Below are 27,436 nucleotides of genomic sequence, written 5' to 3'. Positions count from 1 at the left end.
TGTGTGCCTGACTTGTACTTACTTTTTCCGTCCATGATTTTCCTGTGCTACGCCACCCATCACAACTTTTATGGTTCGGCCGTGTTTTGCCTTGTGTTCTTCCGAGGTACTGCATGCGCCTTTGGCGAGTGAAAAGCCCAGATTATCATTTTTGTTTAATTTTTGGCTTTTCATTTATGTACTCATGTTCTTGCAAGATTACCATACGGATGGTTTCCACTGTATGCTGAAATAACGGTGTCCTTGAATGAGATTTTCACTCTGAAGCGGAGTGTGCACTGATATGAAACTTCCTGGCAGATTAAAACTGTGTGCCGGACCGAGACTCGAACTCGGGGTCTTTGCCTTTCGCGGGCAAGTGCGCTTCCATCTGAGCACGACTCACAGCCTTCCTTCTGCCAGTACCTCGCCTCCTACCTTCCAAACTTTACAGAAGCTTTTCTGCGAAACTTACAGAACTAGCACTCCTGGATGAGACGACATTGCGGAAACATGGCTTAGCCACAGCCTGGGGGATGTTTCCAGAATGAGATTTTCACTCTCCAGCGGAGTGTTCGCTGATGTGAAACTTCCTGGCGGATTATAACTGTATGTCGGACCGAGACTCGAACTCGGGACCTATTGCCTTTCGTGGACAAGTGCTGGCAGAAGTAAGGCTGTGAAGACGGGTCGTGAGTTGTGCTTGGGTAGCTCAGATGGTGCCGGCATGGTAGCTCAGCGTGTTCGGTCAGAGGGATGCGTGCTCTCTGTAATTAAAAAAAAAAAAAAAGAAAAACGGAGTCTAAGAGACAACGATCAACTTGAACGGATGTCTTGTCACGTCCGCCCAGACCAAACCGAACGAACTATATCGAACAAAATGAAAAAAAAGATGATAGCGCGAAAGGCAAAGGTCTCGAGTTCGAGTCTCGGTCTGGCACACAGTTTTAATCAGCCAGGAAGTTTCTTAACGGTGTCTTTATTCGTAATTGTGTATTTGGTGAATGAATTAAAAAGAAGTTAAAAACAATACCTGAGTGTTTCTTATTTCAATCTTTGATCGCAATATGAATTCTTTAGACGATGACCAGTTTCAGTCCGTAATGACCATCCTCAGATCTTTTTTACACCATGTCCTAAAGTGATTAGGCCATAATGGACATTGTAACGGGACATATTAAAGGCTTTACTTTACCGAAGTATGCGATACCCTCCAAATTCAACCAGTTTAACGAGTATTTATGATTACAAAAGTTATTGTGTGTTAACAATGATTGCATAACATGTCTCCATAAACAGTCAACTCATTAAATTATACTGAATAACTGACCCACACAAAAGTTAATATCACTTGATCACTGACACAGCAAATGACATCATGTAAAAACACTAAGTACATCTTAAATAATTAATTTGAAGTACGAAAAATAGTGGCCAACTTAGGTATTTCGGATCTCCTTAAATAAAAATAACCCAGTGAAACCTATTTGTTCACTAGGAGCGTTTTCACTCAGTATTCGCGTAATCAATCCTATTTTAGACGAAAACCAATGTAATTCTTAATAATTCATGTTATTTACTTATTTATGCAAATTACAGAAGTCAATTGACAAACTTCTAAAAAACGGCCTTTTTGTAACAAAGAATTATTGTCAAGTCAACAAATCTGTCTGTCATTTTAATAACATGTTTAATTATGTCACTCGATGTAAATTAATATCTTTTCTGCACAAATTATGATAACAGATGTACATGTTACTTATAAACTATATTTCTTTTTAGCAGTTCTTTGACAGTGTTATAAATACAAGCAGCAAGAGGGGTCAGGGGCGCAGTCGGAATGTCACTTTGGTAAAGTGTGTACTATGTCTGTTATTGTCCGAGGTGGATAAACAATGCAAAGAACATGTAAAGAAGTACTTTTTTGTGTTGTGTTATTGTCTTTGGTGGACAGTGAAATTAAGATGGCCACCAGAGTAATAAATATTTGAAGTTTAAATATTTGTTGGTTTCGCTCGTTATTTATCATCAAAAGTACATCAAAAGCACAGGACCTCATCTTTTTAACCATAGACAACCAGATTTAGAGCCAGCATCAGCTTCGAGACACAGCAGCGATCCAGCAAGCAGCAGCGTTACTAGTTACTAAAATGCATTTTAATGGCGCCAGCCTAACATCAAGTGCTAACAAGCTCCATTAATGGGAGTGAAATAGTGCGATTATAGCAATTAGCAATATCTACGACTAGGCGACCATTACAACATGGTGTAAAAAATATCTGAGGATGGTCATTACTGACTGAAGCCGGTCATCGTCTAAATAATTCATATTGTGAACAAAGAATGAAATAAAAAACATTTGACTGTATTGGATCACTGTTTGTATACGCGCCCATGTCGCAGTTGGTGAATACCTGAGTGGAAAAAATAATTTCAATTACACTCCTGGAAATTGAAATAAGAACACCGTGAATTCATTGTCCCAGGAAGAGGAAACTTTATTGACACATTCCTGGGGTCAGATACATCACATGATCACACTGACAGAACCACAGGCACATAGACACAGGCAACAGAGCATGCACAATGTCGGCACTAGTACAGTGTATATCCACCTTTCGCAGCAATGCAGGCTGCTATTCTCCTATGGAGACGATCGTAGAGATGCTGGATGTAGTCCCGTGGAACGGCTTGCCATGCCATTTCCACCTGGCGCCTCAGTTGGACCAGCGTTCGTGCTGGACGTGCAGACCGCGTGAGACGACGCTTCATCCAGTCCCAAACATGCTCAATGGGGGACAGATCCGGAGATCTTGTTGGCCAGGGTAGTTGACTTACACCTTCTAGAGCACGTTGGGTGGCACGGGATACATGCGGACGTGCATTGTCCTGTTGGAACAGCAAGTTTCCTTGCCGGTCTAGGAATGGTAGAACGATGGGTTCGATGACGGTTTGGATGTACCGTGCACTATTCAGTGTCCCCTCGACGATCACCAGAGGTGTACGGCCAGTGTAGCAGATCGCTCCCCACACCACGATGCCGGGTGTTGGCCCTGTGTGCCTCGGTCGTATGCAGTCCTGATTGTGGCGCTCACCTGCACGGCGCCAAACACACATACGACCATCATTGGCACCATGGCAAAAGCGACTCTCATCGCTGAAGACGACACGTCTCCATTCGTCCCTCCATTCACGCCTGTCGCGACACCACTGGAGGCGGGCTGCACGATGTTGGGGCGTGAGCGGAAGACGGCCTAACGGTGAGCGGGACCGTAGCCCAGCTTCATGGAGACGGTTGCGAATGGTCCTCGCCGATACCCCAGGAGCAACAGTGTCCCTAATTTGCTGGGAAGTGGCGGTGTGGTCCCCTACGGCACTGCGTAGGATCCTACGGTCTTGGCGTGCATCCGTGCGTCGCTGCGGTCCGGTCCCAGGTCGACGGGCACGTGCACCTTCCGCCGACCACTGGCGACAACATCGATGTACTGTGGAGACCTCACGCCCCACGTGTTGAGCAATTCGGCGGTACGTCCACCCGGCCTCCCGCATGCCCACTATACGCCCTCGCTCAAAGTCCGTCAACTGCACATACGGTTCACGTCCACGCTGTCGCGGCATGCTACCAGTGTTAAAGACTGCGATGGAGCTCCGTATGCCACGGCAAACTGGCTGACACTGACGGCGGCGGTGCACAAATGCTGCGCAGCTAGCGCCATTCGACGGCCAACACCGCTGTTCCTGGTGTGTCCGCTGTGCCGTGCGTGTGATCATTGCTTGTACAGCCCTCTCGCAGTGTCCGGAGCAAGTATGGTGGGTCTGACACACCGGTGTCAATGTGTTCTTTTTTCAATTTCCAGGAGTGTATTTTCGGTGAATTTCCTGTAGGGTATCTTGATTCATAACCAACTGCATGTGATAGTTTTCGGGAAACTGATCCGTTATATGTGGTTTGGCGCTAATTTATTGGCAACGTGTGAAATATTCAGCAATGTTAACGACGTTACTTCCTCGAGTGAGACTACGTAAACATAGGGGTTACACTCGTCTGGTGTGAGATGTTCCCTGTGTGTGTGGGGGGGGGGGGGGGAGGGGGGGTCCACCGGAGGCCAAACCGCACAATAACCCTGGGTTCGGTGTGGGGCGGCGAAGGGGTGAAGTGGACTGCGGCAGTCATCGTGCGGTTGTGGACCACTGCGGCTGCGGCGGGGTCGGAGCCTCTCCGTCGTTTCTAGGCTCCCGGTTAACATACAATACAAAATATACAATACAAAACAGGATATGTGGTGACAATAGAATCATTTGATCGGCTGGTGGCTGTTACTGACCTTGGGGGTTGACTTTTTGGGAGTGTGCGGCGGTGACTTGTCGTACTGGTGGCGGGCGCGCACCTTCCGCGGCGTGGGTGGGGTGCGGGCGGGGCTGTTGGGGGCTTTGCGCGGCGTGGGCGGTGTGGCGGTGGCAGTGGCGGGGGCCGCACCGGTGGCGGAGGCCTGCGAGGGGCGGCGCTGAGCGCGGCGGCGCGCCGCGGGCGAGTCGAGGCTGAGGCCGCGCGAGAGCGGCGCCTGCGCCTGCGGCTGCGGCTGCGGCTGGTCGCGGAAGCCGGGTGCCGTGGCGGGAAACACGGGCTCCAGGCCGGCGGGCGGCGCGCGGGCGCGCAGCTCGCGCTGCAGCTGGATGAGGCGCGCCTGCTGCTCGCGCTGCTGCTCTTCCAGCTGCCGCTGCCGCCGCTGCTCCTGCAGCCGTTGCAGGCGCCTCTCCTCCTGCAGGGCACCGCACCAACTCTCACTCACGCTGCCTTCTTACATCTTCTACTACATTTGCATTTACATTTATACTCCGCAAGCCTCCCAACGGTGTGTGGTGGAGTGCACTGTCATTACCTCCCTTTCCTGTTCCAATCACCTATGGTTCGCGGGGAGAACGACTGCCGAAAAGCCTCCGTGCGCGCTCGAATCTCTCTAATTTTACATTCGTGATCTCCTCGGGAGGTATAAGTAGGGGGAAGCAATATATTCGATACCTCATCAAGAAAAGCACCCTCTCGAAACCTGGACAGCAAGCTACACCGCGATGCAGAGCGCCTCTCTTGCAGAGTCTGCCACTTGAGTTTGCTAAACATCTCCGGAACGCTATCGCGCTTACCATATAACCCTGTGACGAAACGCGTCGCTCTTCTTTGGATCTTCTATATCTCCCCTGTCAACCCGACCTGGTACGGATCCCACACTGACGAGCAATACTCAATTTTAGGTCGAACGAGTGTTTTGTAAGCGCTGCTTGTTGATGGACTACATTTCCTAAGAACTCGCCCCAATGAATCTTAACCTGGCACCCGCCTTACCAACAATTACTTTTATATGATCATTCCACTTTAAATCATTCCGTACGTATACTCCCAGATATTTTACAGAAGTAACTGCTACCAGTGCTTGTTCCGCTATCATATAATCATGCAATAAAGGATCCTTCTTTCTATGTATTCGCAATACATTTGTCTATGTTAAGGGTCAGTTGCGACTCCCTGCACCAAGTGCCTATTCGCTGCAGATCTTCCTGCATTTCGATGAAATTTCCTAATGCTGCAACTTCTCTGTATACTACAGCAACATCCGCGAAAAGCCGCATGGAACTTCTGACACTATCTACTAGGTCATTTATATATATTGCAAAAAGCAATGGTCCCATAACGCTCCCCTGTGGCACGCCAGAGGTTGGGATGCGGGAATTTCTCTTGAAGGAGGCCGGCGGTCAATTACTCCACATATTTTTGAAGAAGTTGCTGTTGGCATGGCTCAGAATGCTCGATGTAATGTGCGATCTTCAAGGACTGCATGAGCTGTATCATGAGTGCTGAACTTTCCAGGACCCACCATTGGAAAATTGCTGCAATCTCTTGTGCAGTTCTAAGCGTTGTGAATGCATATTTTCGTCGCATTGAGCAACTTTTGTAATCTGGAACGTAAACTATACATGTTATACATGTTATACTCACATGTACAAATTATAATATGTTTCTTTCAATGGTTTATTCCTTATTTCTCTTTCGCATATCGTTACACATGTTTCCACAAAGTTTAATTTTCTCCGCACACTCGTTTTTCATGCGGGCCCTCTCAAGTAGCGAAACTTTAATTACAACCAACGTTTATGTGATCTGGCCAACGGTCGTGCTGCAATGGTAACACCTGTTGACGTCATATCACCGTAGTTGAGCGTTGTCGGGCTTGGAACGCTCTTGGATGGACAAGCGGGGTGCGCTCAGCCCTTTTGGGGGCAATTGAGGAGCTCCTTGAGTAAGAAGTAGCAGCTCCTGTCACGAAAACTGACAACGGCCGGGAGAGCGGTGTGATAACCACATGCCTTTCCATATCCGCATCCGGTGACCCTTATGGCTGGAGTGGCACAGCGGTCGGTCAGTATCGTTGGACCTTGAAGGGCCAGTTCGGACGGAGTATGTGATCTGTGTCTCTCTAGTAGCACAACAACATGTACATGGTGTGCATCCACACCATACAGTCAGTGGTAATTCAACGTCTTCTTGTAAGGTGTTGCTATGCTGGTCTACAGGCTTTCCCGTCCTGCTTCATGGCCGGCACTTTCTAGACTTAACATAGAATACGGCCGCCTTTGATAACCTAGATATTAGAATTGTGGATCCTCGGCTATTGTTCGTATATTACCAGCGGAAAAATGCTCCTACTGGAGCCCAAAAATAGCGAATATATTTCTGCTTGTTTAAAAGACTCTGGCTGAAAAGTAGAGTACCAGCTGCCTCACTCCACCTTCTTCAGCACTTTTAAAATTTTTCCCAAAAGTTTTAGCATGCGAACATAGTCGCGCTTTTTTGATCATGCAACTCACTTCGCACTTCCTCAATCTCACCTAACTGTAACTCACTCCCTCCTACTAGTCGATCGCTGTAAGTCGGTCGCACCCATCCAGCCCCAGTTGCCATGTCTCATCCACTCATTCAGCCCAGCTCATTGTCATTATCTCTGTGTCTGTCTGCCATTGTCTCCTTTGTCACACTCACAGTCCCCTTCGTTCTGCCCTAGTACTGCAGTCTCCTCGCTGTCTCCCTCCTGCTATCAGTTACTGTTATTATCTCATTCCTTCCTTCCTACTGCTGTAATCTCTTTTCACTGTCACTACCTCTCTGTTCCTTGCCGTCACTATGCCCCTTGGCACTGTCTCCTTCACTCTTTACCTAGCACTGTTTTGTCACTGTCAACTATATTTCACAGGCTCAGTGCTGAGGAAGGTAGAGTGAGGCAGCTGGTACCCCACTTTGCAGTCAGAGTCTTTTAAATAAACAGGAATATATTCGTATTTTATGTGCTCCGATAGGAGCAATTTCCTGATTTTTCCCTTCTCTTCCCTGCTGAAGCAGGGCATGTACCTCACGAGCAGAAATGTATTGGTCATTAAAATGTAGATAGTTTACCTATGTGAAATAGAAATAATGCAGAATTAATTTTACATCTTAGACGGGGTTTTATGTGCAAAAAGTTTTACAACTCCTTCAGTATTACAACATTGGGTTCCCAGATAATAACGGAGACACTTTACAGTGCCTTTCTCTGTGCTATGTCACTTTATAAACTAATTTCTCGCCTCATACCGGATTTTACGTGCTTATTTTGCGAGCACAAGCAGGGTAACTTTGAACCTCTGTATCTCTGAAACGAATAAAGATGAAAATTTGCAATTTTGTTGAAGATCAGGATCTTAGGGACACATCGTAAAAATTAAAGCCATTCCTTGATCATAACAGTTCCGGAATCCGCATCTGGGTTTTGGTAACCAGAAAACACGTTTTTGTGGTGTTTATCGATAATAAATAAAGCTTTTTGAAAACGGGAGATGACTCCTCTAGATGAATGCCTAGAGAATGTACCATTAAAATTTAAGCGATTTCTGCGGTTATTCATTATTTAGATTTCGCCTCGTAGCGGATTTTACTGATAGAAACATGGTAACTGTGAACTTTTGTATCTTGGAAAAAGAAAAAGATATCAAGGAATATTTTAAGTTTATTCGAGAGCGGGTTCTTAGGAATATGTCATAAAAATTTCACCCATTTTTTCTGTATATTTTTCTTGGAATTTTGGTTCGCTGGTGACGGCGAAAAACTGCTCATGAACTAACTGTGCATCCGCAAGTCCCACCAGGCGCACTGTAGAACCAACCGATTATCTAGAAAAGGTGTGTAATATTCATACTTTGACCCTTTACTGTAGGACAAGGGCATCAAGACTATCCTCGTGTTCGGTATACAAATGGTCCCTGGCCCAAAGGCTGTCAAAAACACTTGGCCCTACGTTTTTATCACCAATACAATCAGAGGCGTGAGTTGCAGAAAACGTTTTTATCCGCGGCGTTTTGGAATATAATACACTACTGGCCATTGCTACACCACGAAGATGACGTGCTACAGACGCGAAATTTAACCGACAGGAAGAAGATGCTGTGATATGCAAATTATTAGCTTTTCAGAGCGTTCACACAAGGTTGGCGCCGGTGGCGACACCTACAACGTGCTGGCATGAGGAAAGATTCCAACCGATTTCTCATACACAAACAGCAGTTGACCGGCGTTGACTGGTGAAACGGTGTTGTGTAAGGAGGGGAAATGCGTACCATCACGTTTCCGACTTTGATAAAGGTCGGATTGTAGCCTATCGCTATTGCGGTTTATCGTATCGCGACATTGCTGCTCGCTTTAGCCGAGATCCAATGACTGTTAGCAGAATATGGAATCGGTGGGCTCAGGATGGTAATACGAAACGCCGTGCTGGATCCCAACGGCCTCGTATCACTAGCAGTCGAGATGACAGGCGTCTTATCCGCATGGCTGTAACGGATCGTGCAGCCACGTCTCGATCCCTGAGTCAACAGATGGGGACGTTTGCAAGACAACAAACATCTGCACGAACGGTTCGACGACGTTTGCAGCAGCATGGACTATCAGCTCGGAGACCATGGCTGCGGTTACCCTTGACGCTGCATCACAGAAAGGAGCACCTGCGATGGTGTACTCAACGACGAACCTGGGTGCACGAATGACAAAACGTCATTTCTTCGGATGAATCTAGGTTCTGTTTACAGCATCACCATGGTCGCATCCATGTTTGGCGACATCGCGGTGAACGCACTTTGGAAGCGTGTATTCGTCATCGCCATACTGGCGTATCACCCGGCGTGATGGTATGGGGTGCCATTGGTTACACGTGTCGGTCATCTCTTGTTCGCATTGACGACACTTTGAACAGTGGACGTTATATTTCAGATGTGTTACGACCCGTGGCTCTACCCTTCATCCATGCGAAACCCTACATTTCAGCAGGATAACGCACGACGGCGTGTTGCTGGTCTTGTACGGGCCTTTCTGGATACAGAAAATGTTCGACTGCTGCCCTGGCCAGCACAATCTCCAGATCTGTCACCAACTGAAAACGTCTGGTCAATGGTGGCCGAGCAACTGGCTCGTCACAATACGCCAGTCACTACTTTCGGTGAACTGTGTTGAAGGTGCATGGGCAGCTGTACCTGTACACGCCATCCAAGCTGTACTAGGCTCAATACCCAGGCGTATCAAGGCCGTTATTACAGCCGGGGGTGGTTGTTCTGGGTACTGTTTCCTCAGGATCTATGCGACCGCAGCTCGTGGTCGTGTGGTAGCGTTCTCGCTTACCACGCCCGGTTCCCGGGTTCGATTCGCGGCGGAGTCAGGGATTTTCTCTGCCTCGTGATGACTGGATGTTGTGTGATGTCCTTAGGTTAGTTATGTTTAGGTAGTTCTAAGTTCTAGGGGACTGATAACCATAGCTGTTAAGTCCCATAGAGCTCAGAGCCATTTGAACCTTTTTTTTTAAGGATCTATGCACCCAAATTTCGTGAAAATGTAATCACATGTCAGTTCTATTATAATATATCTGTCCAACGAATGCCCGTTTTCATCTGTATTTCTTCTTGGTGTAGCAATTTTAATGGCCCTTAGCGTAGGTAGGCATGCTGTCACGTGCGTACCGATTCGGTTGCTGTTTGTGGAAGAGGAGCTACTGATTCTGTGAGTAAGAAAGAGCGGTCCTGTGCTGCCTCACCTGCTGGTCCCTGGTGGCCTGGTCTTCAGAGCGCTTGCCGGCAGCGGGGCGCTGCGCAGCCGTAGCTAGCGGGGGCAGCGCGCCGGTGCCGCTGCCCTCGGGGTCTCCTCCGCTGGGGGGACGCTGGCGGCGGCGCGCCACGGGCGAGTAGTGGTCCACGAATTGGGCGCTCTTCTCGGTCTCGGTGAGCAGGTCCCCCTCGAGGCGCAGCGACTGCGCCTGCGCCCTGCTGGCGGCGGCCGGCCGCGCCACCGCCGGGAACTCCACGAAGCGCTCCCGGTACTCGGGCAGCACCGCGCCGCCGCCGCTACCGCCGGCCATCTCCATCTCCAGCTTGAGGCTCGAGCTGCGCCGGTGCGGACGCGGCCGCTCCGCCACGCCCGTCCAGTCCACGAAATGCGCCCGCTTCTCCGTCACCTGCTTCACAGCGCATCGCACGCCGCGTCGCACGACATCTCCGGTGTAGCAGACGTGTGCACTATCGTCCTAAATCCTAACCTCTCACACTACCGCGATAATTCGTACAGAATTTTGAAATGTAATATACAAATTAGCGGGCTGGATCTCCCAGGGATTTACGGTACATTATGGCCATTGTTGAACTACTGAGATATATCTGCCAATACGTCTACGATGCGTGTTTTCTAAGTAAGTACCGTTTTGAAATTAAAAAAAAAAAGACGCGCTAAGATATCATAATCATTTTGTTTTTACATGAAAGCCTGTACCTTAATCTACTTTTCTACATAATTTCCGTCAATATTGAGGCACTTGTCATAACGTTGTACCACGTTTTGAATACCCTCCTCATAGAAGTCAGCCGCCTAACTTGTTAACCACTGCATCACCACTGTTTTGACTTCGCCATCGTCTTGAAGACGCTGACCGCCCAGGTGTTTCTTCAAGTGCAGGAACAGTTGGTAGTCACTAGGTGCAAGAACGGTGCTGTACGGAGGATAAACTAGAGTTTACCATCGAAAATATGTGATGCGATCTTTGGTCTAATTCGCCACATGCGGACGGGCATTGTCTTCTTCCTTGAGCGGTATCACAACGACGGTGATGATTTCTTAAGCAAAATTGTTACGGGCGATGAAACATGGGCGGCCTACGTCACACCAGAAACAAAGCAACAGTCCATGGAATGGCGGCATTCAGATCGACCCAGAAAAGTGAAGTATAAGCAAACAATTTATGCCCGGAAAATCATGTGCACAGTTTTTTGGGACAGAAAAGGAGTATTGCTTGTGCAATTTCTGGCTCATAATGAGACAATCAATGCAGCAGCTTGCTGTAAGACATTGCACTATCTGCGCCGTTCAATTCAGAACAAAAGACGTGGCAAGTTGAGGAAGGGCATCGTTTTGCTGCAAGACAATGCCCGTCCGCATGTGGCGAATCAGACCAAAGACCTCATCACTTCTTTTCGACGGGTAACTATAGATAAAAAAATGATTCAAATAGCTCTGAGCACTATGGGACTTAACTTCTGACGTCCTCACTCCCCTACAACTAAGAACTACTTAAACCTAACTAACCTAAGGACATCACATACATCCATGTCCGAGGCAGGATTCGAACCTGCGACCATAGCGGTCGAAAGGTTCCAGACTGTAGCGCCTAGAACCGCTCGCCCACCCCGGCCGGCCAAACTCTAAATCATTCTCCGTACGGCCCCGATCTAGCGCCCAGTGACTACCATCTATTCCTGCACTTGAAGAAACACCTGGCCGGTCAGCGTCTTCGAGACAATGGCGAAGTCAAAACAGTGGTGATGCAGTGGTCAACAAGACAAGCGGCAGACTTCTATGATGAGGGTATTCAAAAACTGGTACAAAGTTATGACAGGTGCCTCAGTATTGACGGAAATTGGGTAGAAAAGTAGATTAAGGTATAGGATTTCATGTAAAAATAAAATTATTGAGATATCTTCGCACGTCTTTTTTTAATTCCAAAACGGTACTTACTTAGAAAACACGCCTCGTAGATTTACATCTACATACTTACTCCGCAAGCCACCGTACATTTCATGTCGGACGATACTGTGTACCACTATTTTCGTTTTATTTCCTGTTTCACTTGCAAATACTACGAAGAAAAAAGTCTGTCTACAGGCTGATTCACGATCATATGCAAATAATTTAATGTTATTCTACAGGTAAAACTAAAGAAAAAAGTTCATATGAAAAAAGGTCCGCAAATGTTTAGTTACGGAGTTACGGCTAATAAAAGATTTTGCCTGAAATTTAGCACCCTCGCTAGTATGAAGTCATCGCAAAACTGTACGAGGTTAAAGTAAAGCACGATTTCCATTTATTCAAAAAATGGCTCTGAGCACTATGGGACTTAACATCTGTGGTCATCAGTCCCCTAGAACTTATAACTACTTAAACCTATCTAACCTAAGGACAACACACACACCCATGCCCGAGGCAGGATTCGAACCTGCGACCGTAGCAGTCGCGCGGCTCCGGACTGAGCGCATAGAACCGCGAGACCACCGCGGCCGGCTCTTCCATTTATTTTGTTGTTATTGATCTCGCGAATCTAATAACCCATGGCCCAGACGTGTATCTGCAGTAGTTTTCCAGGACATCCAGAGAAGCAAAGACGTTAATTCATAAAGTTTTTAATTTACAAACAACTTGGCCGAATTTGTTTTTTTAAATTCCAGACAATTCCAAAGAGTTTTCTACAGAAGTTGAAGGGAATTTAATTTTGGAAAAATGATGGTAAGGACGTTAACTGAAACTGTATGAATGTGCTAGATAATCTGCTTTTATTAATACCACAGTACACGTGAATTCATGTTAAACGGGAAAAAACAAAGCTCAGTGTTACGGAAGTTGTACAATAAATGTTAAAAAAGTCTCCACCGAGTCCAGTGCATTCAGCTGCACGTGTTCTTTGGATGTTTTGGAAAACTACTGCAATTTTCGTCTGGGATATGTTTTATTAGATTCACCAGACCAATAACAGCAAAATAAATGTTAATCATGCTTTACTTAAACCTCGTACAGTTTTGCGATGGCTTCATATTAGTGAAGTTGCTAAATTTCAGGCAAAATCTTTTATTAGCCGTAACTCCGTAACTAAACATCTGCGGACCTAGGTTCATATGAACTTTTTTCTTTAGTTTTCTTGTAGAATAACATATTAAAATATTTGGATATCTTCGTGAATCACCTTGTATATGCCTCAGTACGAGCACTGGTTTCTCTTATGTTCGTGGTCTCTACGCGAAATACACGTTGACAGCAGCAGACCCGTTCCGCTGTCAGCTTTAAATATCAGTTATCTGAATTTTCTGAATAGTATACCACGAAAAAAGGGTGCCTTCCCTTCAGGGATTCACATTTGACTTCCTGAAACATCTTCATGATACCAGGAGGTTATAATCAAAGCGAGGCTACTCACGAAGGTACAGAGTAGGCTGTAACTGTCGTATTGCTCCGCAAATTGGTTTATATGGTAATGTGCCAAAACAGAATATTTTCACTGGAAAAAAAATAATTCCAATTTGGAAACCAGACGCAAATCTGGCGCCGTCCAGCCTCTGGTCGACGCCTCCAATGCTCATATTGAACAAATTGTGTAAGCATCCGTTAATAATAAAATCAACATTACGCCTTACTCACTTGTTTCATCATTTCTGCCCAAGTTCCGTTCCTAATCCATTACCTATGGAAACATTTCTACAAGTCTTTCTTGCATTCAGAGAGCCAGATTTGCACCTGATGGCCAGAATTGGAACTCATTCTTTCCAGCCTAAATTAGTTCCGCAAAAACGTATTAGAATATCTACCACGTTTTGCTGCTGTATGATAATTACAGCCCACGATGAACCTCTGTGAGTATCTGTAACGTAAATTACAATCACCCGAGACTGTCATGTTGCTCTGATGATTATAACGATGTTTGGTTAATGGGGCGCTCAACTGCGCGGTTATCAGCGCCCCTACAAATTCCCAACCTTTCCTCAGTCCAATCTCGCCACTTTCATGAAGGATGATGAATCGTTCAAATGACTCTAAGCACTATGGGACTTAACGCTACTTAAACCTAATTAACCTAAGGACGTCACACACATCCATGCCCGAGGCAGGATTCGAACCTGCGACCGTAGTAGCAGCGCAGTTCCGGACTGAAGCGCCTAGAACCGCTTGGCCTCAAAAGCATGTTGAAATGGTGAGGGCAACAGAAACACCCATTCATCTCGAGGCAGGTGAAAATTCCTGACCCCGCGGGGAATCGAACCAAGGACCTTGTGCTGGGGAAGCGAGAACACGACCGCGAGACCACAAGCTGCGGACAGGTTGTTCTAAGGTACCAGTAACTAATCTAGCAGCCCGCCTCCGATTCGCTTCGATTCCTTCTTTCAGTCTGACCTGGTGCGGATCCCAAACACCCGAGCTGTACTCAAGGATGGGTCGCACTAGTATACGTTATGTGGTCTCATTTACAGATGCATCATACTTTCCTAAAATGCTCCCAGTGAACCGGGTTCGACCATTTGCCTTCTCTACTGCAAGTCTCATCGATTCCATTTCATGTCACTTTGCAAGGTTACGCCTAGATATTTAGACGACGTGGCTGCGTCAATCGGGGCACTACTAATGCTGTATCCTAATATTATGGGATTGTCTTTCCTACTCTACTGCACTAACTAACATTTTTTAACATTTATAGTTAGCTGCCATTCATTACACCAACTAGAAATGTTACAAGTTATACAAATCCTCCTACAAATACATCATACCCCTCAATCTACCTAATGGTGTGTGGCGGAGGGTACTTTCGGTACCACTATCTGATCCCTCCAACCATGTTCCACTCGCGAATAGTGCGCGGGAAGAATGATTGTTGGTAAGCCTCTGTACTGGCTCTAATTTCTCGATTTTTCTATTCGTGATCAATATTCGAGGTCCCAGAATGAGATTTTCACTCTGGAGCGGAGTGTGCGCTGATTTGAAACTTCCTGGCAGATTAAAACTGTGTGCCCGACCGAGACTCGAACTCGGGACCTATTGCCTTTCGCGGGCAAGTGCTCTACCAATTGAGCTACCGAAGCACGACTCAAGCCCGGTACTCACAGCTTTACTTCTGCCAGTATCCGTCTCCTACCTTCCAAACTTTACAGAAGCTCTCCTGCGAATCTTGCAGAACTACCACTCCTGAAAGAAAGGATATTGCGGAGACATGGCTTAGCCACAGCCTGGGGGATGTTTCCAGAATGAGATTATCACTCTGCAGCGGAGTGTGCGCTGATATGAAACTTCCTGGCAGATTAAAACTGTGTGCCCGACCGAGACTCGAACTCGGGACCTTTTGCCTTTCGCGGACAAGTGCTCTACCAATTGAGCTACCGAAGGTCCCGAGTTCGAGTCTCGGTCGGGCACACAGTTTTAATCTGCCAGGAAGTTTAATATTCGAGATGTTTGTGAGGGGAAGCAATATGTTGTTCGACTCCTCCTGAAAAGTGCTGTCCCGAAATTTCAATAGTAAATCTCTTCGTGATGCACGACGCCTATCTTGTAAAGTCTGCCAGTGGAGTTTGTTTAGCACCTCCGTACAGCTCTCTCGCCAGCTAAACAAACGATCCCGTGACGAAACAAGCCGCCCTTCGTTGGATCTTCTCTATCTCCTCTATCAGCCCTACCTGACAGGGATCCCAGATAGATGAACAACAATCAAGAATCGGGCGAACAATCGTCTTATAAGCCACTTCTCCGTGGATGAACTACATTTCCATAAGATTCTTCCTATGAGTCTGAGTCTCATGTCTGCTTTCCTCACTATCTGTTTTATACGGTCATTCCACTTAAGGTCGCTCTGGATAGTTACGCCTAGATATTTTGCGGCAGACGCTGTCACCAGCTGTTTATCATCAACAGTTTAGCTGTACTGTAGTGGATTACTTTCCCTATGCATGCGCAATATGGTATATTTATTTACGTTCAGGGTCAACTGCCAGTCTGCACCATTCATCAATTCTCTGCAGGTCGTTCTGCAAATTCTTACTATCGTCTGGCGTTGCTACTTTGGTATAGGCAACTGCATCATCTGCGAATAGCCTTAAAGAGCATCCGAATCTTTCTACTGGATCATTTACACTCCTGGAAATGGAAAAAAGAACACATTGACACCGGTGTGTCAAACCCACCATACTTGCTCCGGACACTGCGAGAGGGCTGTACAAGCAATGATCACACGCATGGCACAGCGGACACACCAGGAACCACGGTGTTGGCCGTCGAATGGCGCTAGCTGTGCAGCATTTGTGCACCGCCGCCGTCAGTGTCAGCCAGTTTGCCGTGGCATACGGAGCTCCATCGCAGTCTTTAACACTGGTAGCATGCCGCGACAGCATGGACGTGAACCGTATGTGCAGTTGACGGACTTTGAGTGAGGGCGTATTTGTGGGCATGCGGGAGGCCGGGTGGACATACCGCCGAATTGCTCAACACGTGGGGCGTGAGGTCTCCACAGTACATCGATGTTGTCGCCAGTGGTCGGCGGAAGGTGCACATGCCCATCGACCTGGGACCGGACCACAGCGACGCACAGATGCACGCCAAGACCGTAGGATCCTACACAGTGCCGTAGGGGACCGCACCTCCACTTCCCAGCAAATTAGGGACACTGTTGCTCCTGGGGTATCGGCGAGGACCATTCGCAACCGTCTCCATGAAGCTGGGCTACGGTCCCGCACACCGTTAGGCCGTCTTCCGCTCACGCCCCAACATCGTGCAGCCTGCCTCCAGTGGTGTCGCGACAGGCGTGAATGGAGGGACGAATGGAGACGTGTCGTCTTCAGCGATGAGAGTCGCTTCTGCCTTGGTGCCAATGATGGTCGTATGCGTGTTTGGCGCCGTGCAGGTGAGCTCCACAATCAGGACTGCATACGACCGAGGCACACAGGGCCAACACCCGGCATCGTGGTGTGGGGAGCGATCTCCTACACTGGCCGTACACCTCTGGTGATCGTCGAGGGGACACTGAATAGTGCACGGTACATCCAAACCGTCATCGAACCCATTGTTCTACCATTCCTAGACCGGCAAGGGAACTTGCTGTTCCAACAGGATAATGCACGTCCGCATGTATCCTGTGCCACCCAACGTGCTCTAAAAGGTGTAAGTCAACTACCCTGGCCAGCAAGATCTCCGGATCTGTCCCCATTGAGCATGTTTGGGACTGGATGAAGCGTCGTCTCACGCGGTCTGCACGTCCAGCACGAACGCTGGTCCAACTGAGGCGCCAGGTGGAAATGGCATGGCAAGCCGTTCCACAGGACTACATCCAGCATGTCTACGATCGTCTCCATGGGAGAATAGCAGCCTGCATTGCTGCGAAAGGTGGAAATACACTGTACTAGTGCCGACATTGTGCATGCTCTGTTGCCTGTGTCTATGTGCCTGTGGTTCTGTCAGTGTGATCATGTGATGTATCTGGCCCCAGGAATGTGTCAATAAAGTTTCCCCTTCCTGGGACAATGAATTCATGGTGTTCTTATTTCAATTTCCAGGAGTGTAATTGAAATTATTTTTTCCACTCAGGTATTCACCAACTGCGACATGGTCGCGTATACAGTGATCCAATACAGTCAAATGTTTTTTATTTCAATCTTTGTTCACAATATGAATTATTTAGACGATGACCGGCTTCAGTCAGTAATGACCATCCTCATTTATTTTTTACACCATGTTGTAATGGTCGCCTAGATGTAGATATTGCTAATTGCTATAATCGCACTATTTCACTCCCATTAATGGAGCCTTTTAGCACTTGATGTTAGGCTGGCGCCATTAAAATGCATTTTAGTAACTAGTAATGCTGCTGCTTGCTGGATCGCTGCTGTGTCTCGAAGCTGATGCTGGCTCTAAATCTGGTTGTCTATGGTTAAAAAGATGAGGTCCTCTGCTTTTGATGTACTTTTGATGATAAATAACAGCAACGGTCCTATCACATTTCCCCTTGGTAATCCGGATATTACCTCTACATCCGTCGATATTGTTCCGTTAAGGGCGACGTGTTGAATTCTGTCACCAAGAAAGTCCTGAATCCAATCGCAGGTCTGCTCCGGCCGTAAGCTTGTATGTTTTTCATTAAACAGCATTTCAGGACGCTGTTAAATGCCTTACTGAAACCAAGAAAGAAGGCATCAATCTGAGCGCCGTTGTCCACTGCGGTGTGGATCTCATGGAGGAACAGAGGGAGCTGAGTTCCACACGAACTTTGTTTGCGGAATCCATGTTGATTTTTATAGAAATGACGTTCATTTTCCAAAAACGTCATAATTCTTGAGCATAAAACATGTTTCATAATTCTATAACATCTTGTTGTTGTGGCCTTCAGTCCTGAGACTGGTTTGATGTAGCTCTCCATGCTTTTCTATCTTGTGCAAGCTTCTTCATCTCCCAGTACCTACTGCAACCTAAATCCATCTGAATATGCTTCGTGTATTCATCTCTTGGTTTCCATCTACGGTTTTTACCCTCCAAGCTGCCCTCCAATACTAAATTGGTGATCCTTTGATGCCTCAGAACATGTCCTACCAACCGATCCCTTCTTCTAGTCAAGTTGTGCCACAAACTTCTCTTCTCTCCAATTCTATTCAATACCTCCTCATTAGTTATGGAATCTAGCCATTTAATCTTCAGCATTCTTCTGTAGCACCACATTACGAAAGCTTCTATTCTCTTCTTGTCTAAACTATTTATCGTCCATGTTTCACTTCCATACATGGCTACACTCCATACAAATACTTTCAGAAACGACTTCCAGACATTTAAATCAATACTATATGTTAACAAATTTTTCTTCTTCAGAAACGCTTTCCTTCCCACTGTCAGTCTACATTTTATATCCTCTCTACTTCGACCATCATCAGTTATTTTGCTCACCAAATAGCAAAACTCCTTTACTACTTTAAGTATCTCATTTCCTAATCTAATTCCCTCAGCATCAGCCGACTTAATTCGACTACATTCCATTAGCTTCGTTTTGCTTTTGTCGATGTTCATCTTATATCCTCCTTTCAAGACACTATCCATTCCGTTGAACTGCTCTTCCCGGTCCTTTGCTGTCTCTGACAGAATTACAATGTCGTCGGTGAACCTCAAAGTTTTTACTTCTTCTGCATGAATTTTAATACCTACACCTAATTTTTCTTTTGTTTCCTTCAAGCTTGCTCAATATACAGATTGAATATCATCGGGGAGAGGTTACAACCCTCTCTCACTCCCTTCCCAACCACTGCTTCCCTTTCGTGCCCCTCAACTCTTATAACTGCCATTTGGTTTCTATACAAATTGCAAATAGCCTTTCGCTCCCTATATTTTACCCCTGCCACCTTCAGAATTTGAAAAAGAGTATTCCAGTCAACATTGTCAAAAGCTTTCTCTAAGTCTACAAATGCTAGAAACGTAGGTTTGCCTTTCCTTAATCTAGCTTCTAAGATAAGCCGTAGGGTCAGTATTGCCTCACGTGTTCCAATATTTCTACGGAATCCAAACTGATCTTCCCCAAGGTCGGCTGCTAGTAGTTTTTCCATTCGTGTGTAAAGAATTCGCGTTAGTATTTTGCAGCCGTGATTTATTAAACAGAGATTTCGGTAATTTTCACATCTGTCAACACCTGCTTTCTTTGGGATTGAAGTTATTATATTCTTCTTGAAGTCTGAGGGTATTTCGCCTGTCTCATACATCTTGCTCACCAGATGGTAGAGTTTTGTCAGGACTGGCTCTCCCAAGGCAGTCAGTAGTTCTAATGGAATGTTTTCTACTCCCGGGGCCTTGTTTCGATTCAGGTCTTTCAGTGCTCTGTCAAACTCTTCACGCAGTATCATATCTCCCATTTCATCTTCATCTACATCCTCTTCCATTTCCATAATATTGTCCTCAAGTACATCGCCCTTGTATACACCCTCTATATACTCCTTCCATCTTTCTGCTTTCCCTTCTTTGCTTAGAACTGGGTTTCCATCTGTGCTCTTGATATTCATACAAGTGGTTCCCCTTTCTCCAAATCTCTCCTTTATTTTCCTGGAGGCAGTATCTATCTTACCTATAGTGAGATAATCCTCTACATCCTTACATTTATCCTCTAGCCATCTCTGCTTAGCCATTTTGCACTTCCTGTCGATCTCATTTTTCAGACGTTGGTATTCCTTTCTGCCTGCTTCATTTACTGCATTTTTATATTTTCTCCTTTCATCAATTAAATTCAATATTTCTTATGTTACCCAAGGATTACTACTAGCCTTCGTCTTTTTACCTACTTGATCCTCTGCTGCCTTCACTACTTCATCTCTCAAAGCTACCCATTCTTCTTCTACTGTATTTCTTTCCCCCATTCCTGCCATTTGTTCCCTTACGCTCTCCCTGAAACTCTGTACAACCTCTGCTTTAGTCAGTTTATCCAGGTCCCATCTCCTTAAATTCCCACCTTTTTGCAATTTCTTCAGTTTCAATCTACTGTTCATAACCAATAGATTGCGGTCAGAGTCCACATCTGCCTCTGGAAATGTCTTACAATTTAAAACCTGGTTCCTAAATCTCTGTCTTACCATTATATAATGTATCTGAAATCTGTCAGTATCTCCAGAGGCTTTTCCATGGATACAACGTCCTTTTATGATTCTTGAACCAAGTGTTAGCTATTATTAAGTTATGCTCTGTGCAAAATTCTACCAGGCGGCTTCCTCTTTCATTTCATTGCCCCAATCCATATTATCCTACTACGTTTCCTTCTCTCCCTTTTCCTATTACCGAATTCCAGTCACCCATGACTATTAAATTTTCGTCTCCCTTCACTATCTGAATAATTTCTTTTATTTGATCATACATTTCTTCAATTTCTTCGTCATCTGCACATCTAGTTGGCATATAAACTTGTACTACTGTAGTATGCGTGGGCTTCGTGTCTATCTTGGCCACAATAACGCGTTCACTATGCTGTTTCTAGTAGCTTACCCGCATTCCTATTTTTTAATTCATTATTAAACGCACTCCTGCATTACCCTTATTTGACTTTGTATTTATAACCCTGTATTCGCCTGACCAAAAGTATTGTTCCTCCTGCCACCGAACTTCACTAATTCCTACTATATCTAACTTTAACTTATCCATTTCCCTTTTTAAATTTTCTAACCTACCTGCCCGGTTAAGGTATCTGACATTTCACGCTCCGATCCGTAGAACGCTAGTTTTCTTTCTCCTGATAACGACGTCCTCCTGAGTAGTCCCCGCTCGGAGATCCGAATGGGGGACTATTTTACCCCCGGAATATTTTACCCAAGAGGACGCCATCGTCATTTAACCATACAGTAAAGATGCATGCCCTCGGGAAAAATTACGGCTGTAGTTTCCCCTTGCTTTCAACCGTTGGCAGTACCAGCACAGCAAAATGCTACAACATATTGATGTCTATTATATAGGTCCATAATTGTGTGGGTCTGTCTTACGGCCTTTCTGATAAACAGGAATGACCTGCGTTTTTTCCAGTCGTTAGGTACCTTTCGTTGCTCAAGTGATCTACGATAAATTACTGCTAGAAGGGGACCAAGTTCTTTTGCTTACTCTTTATTGTATCTTATAGGTATCTCAGCTGGTCCTGAAGCCTTCCCATTCCTAAGCGATTGTAGCTGTTTTTCAATTCCGCGATCGATTACCTCAGTATCTGCCATTTCGATGTTCGTGCGACGATTGAAAGGGGGGGGGGGGGGGTTACGATCTTCCGCGTTGAAACAACTTCGGAAGACCGAATTCAGTATTTCAGCTTCTCTCTGTTACCTTCCGTTTCAGTGCCGGTATAGTCACCGAGAAAATGAATAGATGATTTAAATCCACTTACTGATTTAACAGACTACCAAAATCTCTTAGGGTTTTTCCCTCATGTCAGTCGACAACGTCTTACTTTCAAAATCATTGAACGCTTATCTCATTGCTTTCTTTACGCTCATTTTCGCTTCGTTCAGCTTTTGTTTGTCAGCTAGATTTTTACTTCTATTGTATCTGAGATGAAGTTCTGCTTGTTTACGAAGCGCTTTTCTAACGTGGCTATTAAACCACGGTGGATCTTTCCCATCCCTTAAAACCTTACTCGGAACATACTTTTCTTGGGCATATTGAACGATGCCTTTGCATTTTTTTTCTACTTGTTCTCCACATCTTCGTCCTTATTACCGAATATTTGACGCTGACTGCTGAAATATTTTGAAATATGTGTCCTGTCACCCTTGTTGAGCAAATGTACCTTCCTACTATTCTTAACATTCCTTGTAGGACCCGTCGTCGTACATGCTGTCTCAGCCTTATGATCACTGATATCTTCCTCTACGTTAACTGATTTGATAATTTGAGACTGTTTGTTGCCAGGATATCTAAGGCGTTACCCTCACGAATTGGTTCTCTGAGTATCTGCTTAAGTTAATTTTCGTACAAGACATCAAGAACAATTCCATATGAATCTCTGTCTCTGGCACCAGTTTTGATGCCATAACACTCCCAATGTATATCAGGCATTATCAGGAAAATTACTAATGATATTCTGCAAGTTCTGTCTGAAGCGTTCTGCAACTAAAGATCCTGATCCAAGTGGTCTATAAAAGCATCTGATCAGCATTTGTGACCGTTCTTCTTCTTCTTCTTCTTTCGAATAACCCATTTGGAGCGTACGATGAATCAACTTTGGCTACTCTTCATTGTATTAGATTTCCTCAGTTTCCAAATATCCTTCATCCTTTTAGAGTGTTGTTCCCTTTCTTCTTGAGTCCACTTTCGTCTAGTTATTTTCTTTCTCTCCTGAAATTCTGCCTTTTGAACTGCCTTTCTGAAATGTGTTCTGTTTTCTATTGCGTCTATTGTAACTCCAGCATTTTCAATGTCCTTTTCAGTCTCTATGAACCATGCTGGCATGGATTTGTAGCTATTGAGTAATGTGAATATTCGCTTGGTTAGTCTGTTGTTATCCATTCTGAATATATGTCCAAAAAACTGTAGTCTCCTCTTCCTCATTACATCAGTTAGTTTCTCCGTTTTCAGATATAGCTCTCTGTTTGGTCTTAACCTGTATTCAGCATTATCGTTTCTTTTAGCTCCCAGTATTTTCCTTAAAATTCTTCTTTCGACCTTCTCTAGTTTCTCAAGATCTCCATTTCTTGTTAGTTTAAGTGTTTCTGCCGCATAGAGAGCTTCAGGTCTGGCCACTGTTTGGTAGTGTCTTAATTTCGTGTTCCAGGACAAGGATTTTTGATTATAAACGTTTTGGTCATATGAAACAGTCTTTCCATTTTGTGCACTGTAGTTTCTATAGCTATCTTTTCTTTGGCATTGTATGTAATCCACTCTCCTAGGTATTTAAAGGAATCTGTTTTGTGTATTGTGTTGTTGTCAATTGCAATATTTTGAGGAGTCTTTGATACTCACATTCACATTCGAAATCGCTGGATTTTAATGAATTTTTTTGCTGCAATAAACACGACGCCACCATGGGCCACTAACCTATCATTACGATAAACATTGCAGTCTGAACTTACATTTCGTTGTCATTGACGTCTGACTTCAACCAACTCTCTGTTCCCAATACTATCTGTGCGGCTTATGTCACACGCAAGACAGCTAGAAATATTACGAGATTAATAAGTCAATACTCTGCTACGAAACGAGTTTCACACTCGGTCCTTTTCAGTGGATTCTTCAAATGAGATGCTCGCCAAAAATGTTCTGTAAATGCATACTGAACACACAACGCAGAATTCTTTAAATGCCGATAGTTTCACATGCGGTTTTCTCTACAACAAACATTCCAAAATCTCCCAAACTTCACAGAACTGTCCGTAACTGAATCTGCTCGAAGAGCGATATAAACCGAACGCGATATAACAGTCATTTCTTCATCTCACAAATAATTTTTTCTGTCACGTCTAATATAACTATTTCGTCCGGCAGCTAGTCCACGACTCAATGAATGCCGTTGTTTTCAGGCCATATAACTCATCCCAACGCGCGGGAAAGACTTTATCTCATTGGTTTATCAAAACGAACAGCCAATCAGATTAGTCTTTCATGATCATATTCGCGCTCAAACTGCTTTACTCCATTCAAAATTTGCAGATGCATCTACGTCATTTCATGCTGCAAGTATTAACAAAATATTCCACCGAACCAAACGAAACAAAAGTAAGAGAAAACTGTGCTTGAAATATACTTTAGAACTGATTATCTTCTTACTACCGTTCTGGCTGCCTTATTAGAAAAGCAAACGCTCTTAGACATACTTCATCCACCAGTTAGGGGGATTCACAGTTTTTTCATGACATCCTTGTGGCGTAACACTTGTTAGTTACGTAAGGTGTAATACAGTATAGAATTGAAATTTGACGTATGTCCCACATACACACTCCCATTCATTCTCATTTACTCTCACCCTAACACAAAATATAAATATTAGCTTTTAAACTGTTATTTCCATTACGAATGAAAAATTATCGAAAGTTTAGAATTGACAATCTTTATAAAATGAATGAGCACACTAAGAGCGCTATTACTGTTTTGAAATAACAATAGAAATATTAACTGTTATTATTATTATCTGAATTTATTTTCTTAAGTGTCGGTTAAGTACTATTTAATAGGTTTTCTATATCTCTGAAATTATTATAGGTAGCGGTATCAAATTTTGACACAAAGTTCGTCTGATTAATAAAAGTGATGTGCCAAATTTGGAATAAAACAGCTAATATTTAACGTAGTTATTTAGTTTCTTAGGTGAGGTGAATAAGTGATTTTAGTACGTGCCACAGTGGGCGTTCTCACGGCCCGCTTTAGGACGGGTGTGGCTATGACGCATAGCGCAGGCCACATGTCGGTCGCCACCGAACGCTACTATACTGCAGGCTTCCAAAACAGCTTGCATAACGTAACAAAGTTACAGCAAAAATCTGCAGTCGCGTAATAGCTGCGATGCTACACACTGTGGCTGATTTAACAGGCAAATCGTATTTGATCCCAAAGGCGAGTCACTCAACCACGAGATTTCCCATATACCACAGCACCATCAGCTAACAGCCACAGATTAATCCTCAGCCTATCCGTCAAGTCATTTAATTATACTGAAAATGTAGCGGCCATATAGCATTGGTGTGAGACGTTCCTGACGATACACTTTTCTCTGATGAACATTCGACGTCGAGAACAATGTACTGGGTTCTGTTACTTAAGAAGGCTTTGAGCCACTCACATGTCTGTGAATCTATTTCGTATGCCCCTACGTTCGTAGACAGTCTGCAGCAGGGCACCGTGTCAAATGCTTTTCAGATATCTAGGAATATGGAATCTGCCTGTTGCCCTTCATCCATAGTTCGTGAGATATCATGTGAGAAAAGAGCAATTTGAGTTTTGACCAGCGATGCTTTCTAAATCCGAGCTAATTCATTGATAAAAGCTTTTCCGTCTCAAGGAAGCTTATTACGTTCGAAATAAGAATATGTTCAAGGATTCTGCAGCAAACAGATGTTAGTGATATTGGTCTGTAATTTTGAGGGTCATTTCTTCCATCCTTCTTATATACAGGAGTCACCTGCGCTTTTCTCCAGTCGTTTGGGACTTTTCACTGGTCGAGATAAATACAAGTTTAGCAAGTGGCCAGTGCCGTAGAGTACTCTTTGTAAAACTGAACTGGGATTCCATCCGGAGCTGGCGACTTATTAGTTTTCAACCCATTCAGCTCTTTCTCGACGCCAAGAATGCTTTTTACTATGTCGTTCGTACGGGAGTCTTTTGGACGGTCAATCAACTGGCTGTTTGTACGGCTCTGCTGTGTGGACGTTTTCTTAATCACGAAACTGCAAACTAAGGACTGAGACTAACGCACGTGGGAATGGAGTGCACGTAAGAGAATGCTTCGCTGAGAGTGCCAAAGGCAGAGCGTTGCCGAGTGGCATGAATATTCCTTTTAGCGATGTAGCTGAGCTTCACCTCCGATTAATGAATTTGCCCTCTATCTTCGTCCAGAAACTTCTCTACGAGTGGAAAATGTGCTACACTTCTCCAAGTGGACTATTTATCTGTTGGTCGTAGGAAAAGCAATACATGTCACGGTGTCATCTCATAAAGGTTGAGCCAGATGGTCGCTCTAGTACATCTACAATCTAATAGACTACTCAGCAGTTTGCACTTATTTCATCGAACCACTTTCATCACATACTTCTCTACATTCCACTCTTTAACATCGTGCAAGGAAAACTAACGGTTAAATATTTACGTACGATCTTTGTTTCTCTTGTTTATTAAATTGTTCATTTCTCCCTATGTAGGCGGATTTCAACAAAATATTTCCGTATTTGGAGGATGTGATGAAGCAAGCCGGGATATTTTTATTTCCCCTCTTGTTTTGCCATATGCCTCCTTAAAATTCATTTTCTTAATTTTTGACTAATTACTATTAACATACGTGAATATAAACTGCATTTCCATAAAAGAGAAAGGTTGGCCCACGGCTTTAAAGAATATAACACCATATCTAATTTTGTGCTTAGTTTTATGTGTGAAATTGATTTTCTAATTTATTTCGACTATTCCTAGTTAATACTTTTGTTTGTGAAATCAGTAACTGTTCCGTAACTTAAATTCTGTTGTTGATTTAAATACATATTTAAATTTTATAATAATTATGAACATTTGGAGGAACAACTAACAGCATTCTTTAAGTATTTATTTGGCTCTATTCGAAAACATGTTAGCAAAGTCAGCCCTTAATTCCAAAGTAAAGAACAATTTTATCAAAAGTATTGTTTGTGTAACTATATCTGTTAATTTCATCATTTAAACAAATAATTCAGCCCAAACCTTGTAGTAGAAGAAATTGTTAAAAGGAAGGAATTTTTCAATGTATTCAGTCAAATCAATGAATTATGTTTTACTGTAATTTCTGTAAACTAAACATCAAACAATGTATAGTTTCAGTACCTATTATTGTGATGATATATAAAGGCCCGATTTTTGGTCCTGAGGCAGTCAGTCCATGGTCGATTTTCAGGTGACAAACCCGTGCTGGTTAAGTCAACGACAATGGATCAAATTAACTGTGAAATAAGTGGAACACAATTAGGATGTGTGTAGAATAGTGACAGCGTCTGTTCAATACGTACCGTATTATTCTGGAAGAACTGTGTGATTAGGTTTTTACTCAAATGGTTCAAATGCCTTTGAGCACTATGGGACTTAACAGCTGAGGTCATCAGTCCTCTAGACCTTAGAACTACTTACACCTAACTAACATAAGGAGATCACACACATCAATGCACGAGGCAGGATACGAACCTGCGACCAGAGCGGTCGCGCGGTTCCAGA

General features: G+C 44.5%; 1 protein-coding gene across 1 annotated transcript in view; it reads right to left on the bottom strand.

Moving 5' to 3' along the window:
- Positions 1 to 27,436, bottom strand: part of LOC126355584 (serine/arginine repetitive matrix protein 1-like) — a 255,535-nt gene that overhangs the window by 54,210 nt on the left and 173,889 nt on the right. Inside the window, exons 5-6 of the mRNA XM_050005948.1 lie at positions 10,083 to 10,499; positions 4,305 to 4,739 (exon numbers count right to left, since the gene is read on the bottom strand). Of these exons, the coding sequence (XP_049861905.1) occupies positions 4,305 to 4,739; positions 10,083 to 10,499 (852 nt within the window). The remainder of the gene's footprint in view (positions 1 to 4,304; positions 4,740 to 10,082; positions 10,500 to 27,436) is intronic.

This window comes from Schistocerca gregaria, chromosome 3 (genome assembly GCF_023897955.1).
Source record: "Schistocerca gregaria isolate iqSchGreg1 chromosome 3, iqSchGreg1.2, whole genome shotgun sequence".
Classification (NCBI taxonomy): domain Eukaryota; kingdom Metazoa; phylum Arthropoda; class Insecta; order Orthoptera; family Acrididae; genus Schistocerca; species Schistocerca gregaria.
Note: the sequence above shows the minus strand (reverse complement) of the source record. Positions and strands in the feature narration are given on the sequence as shown.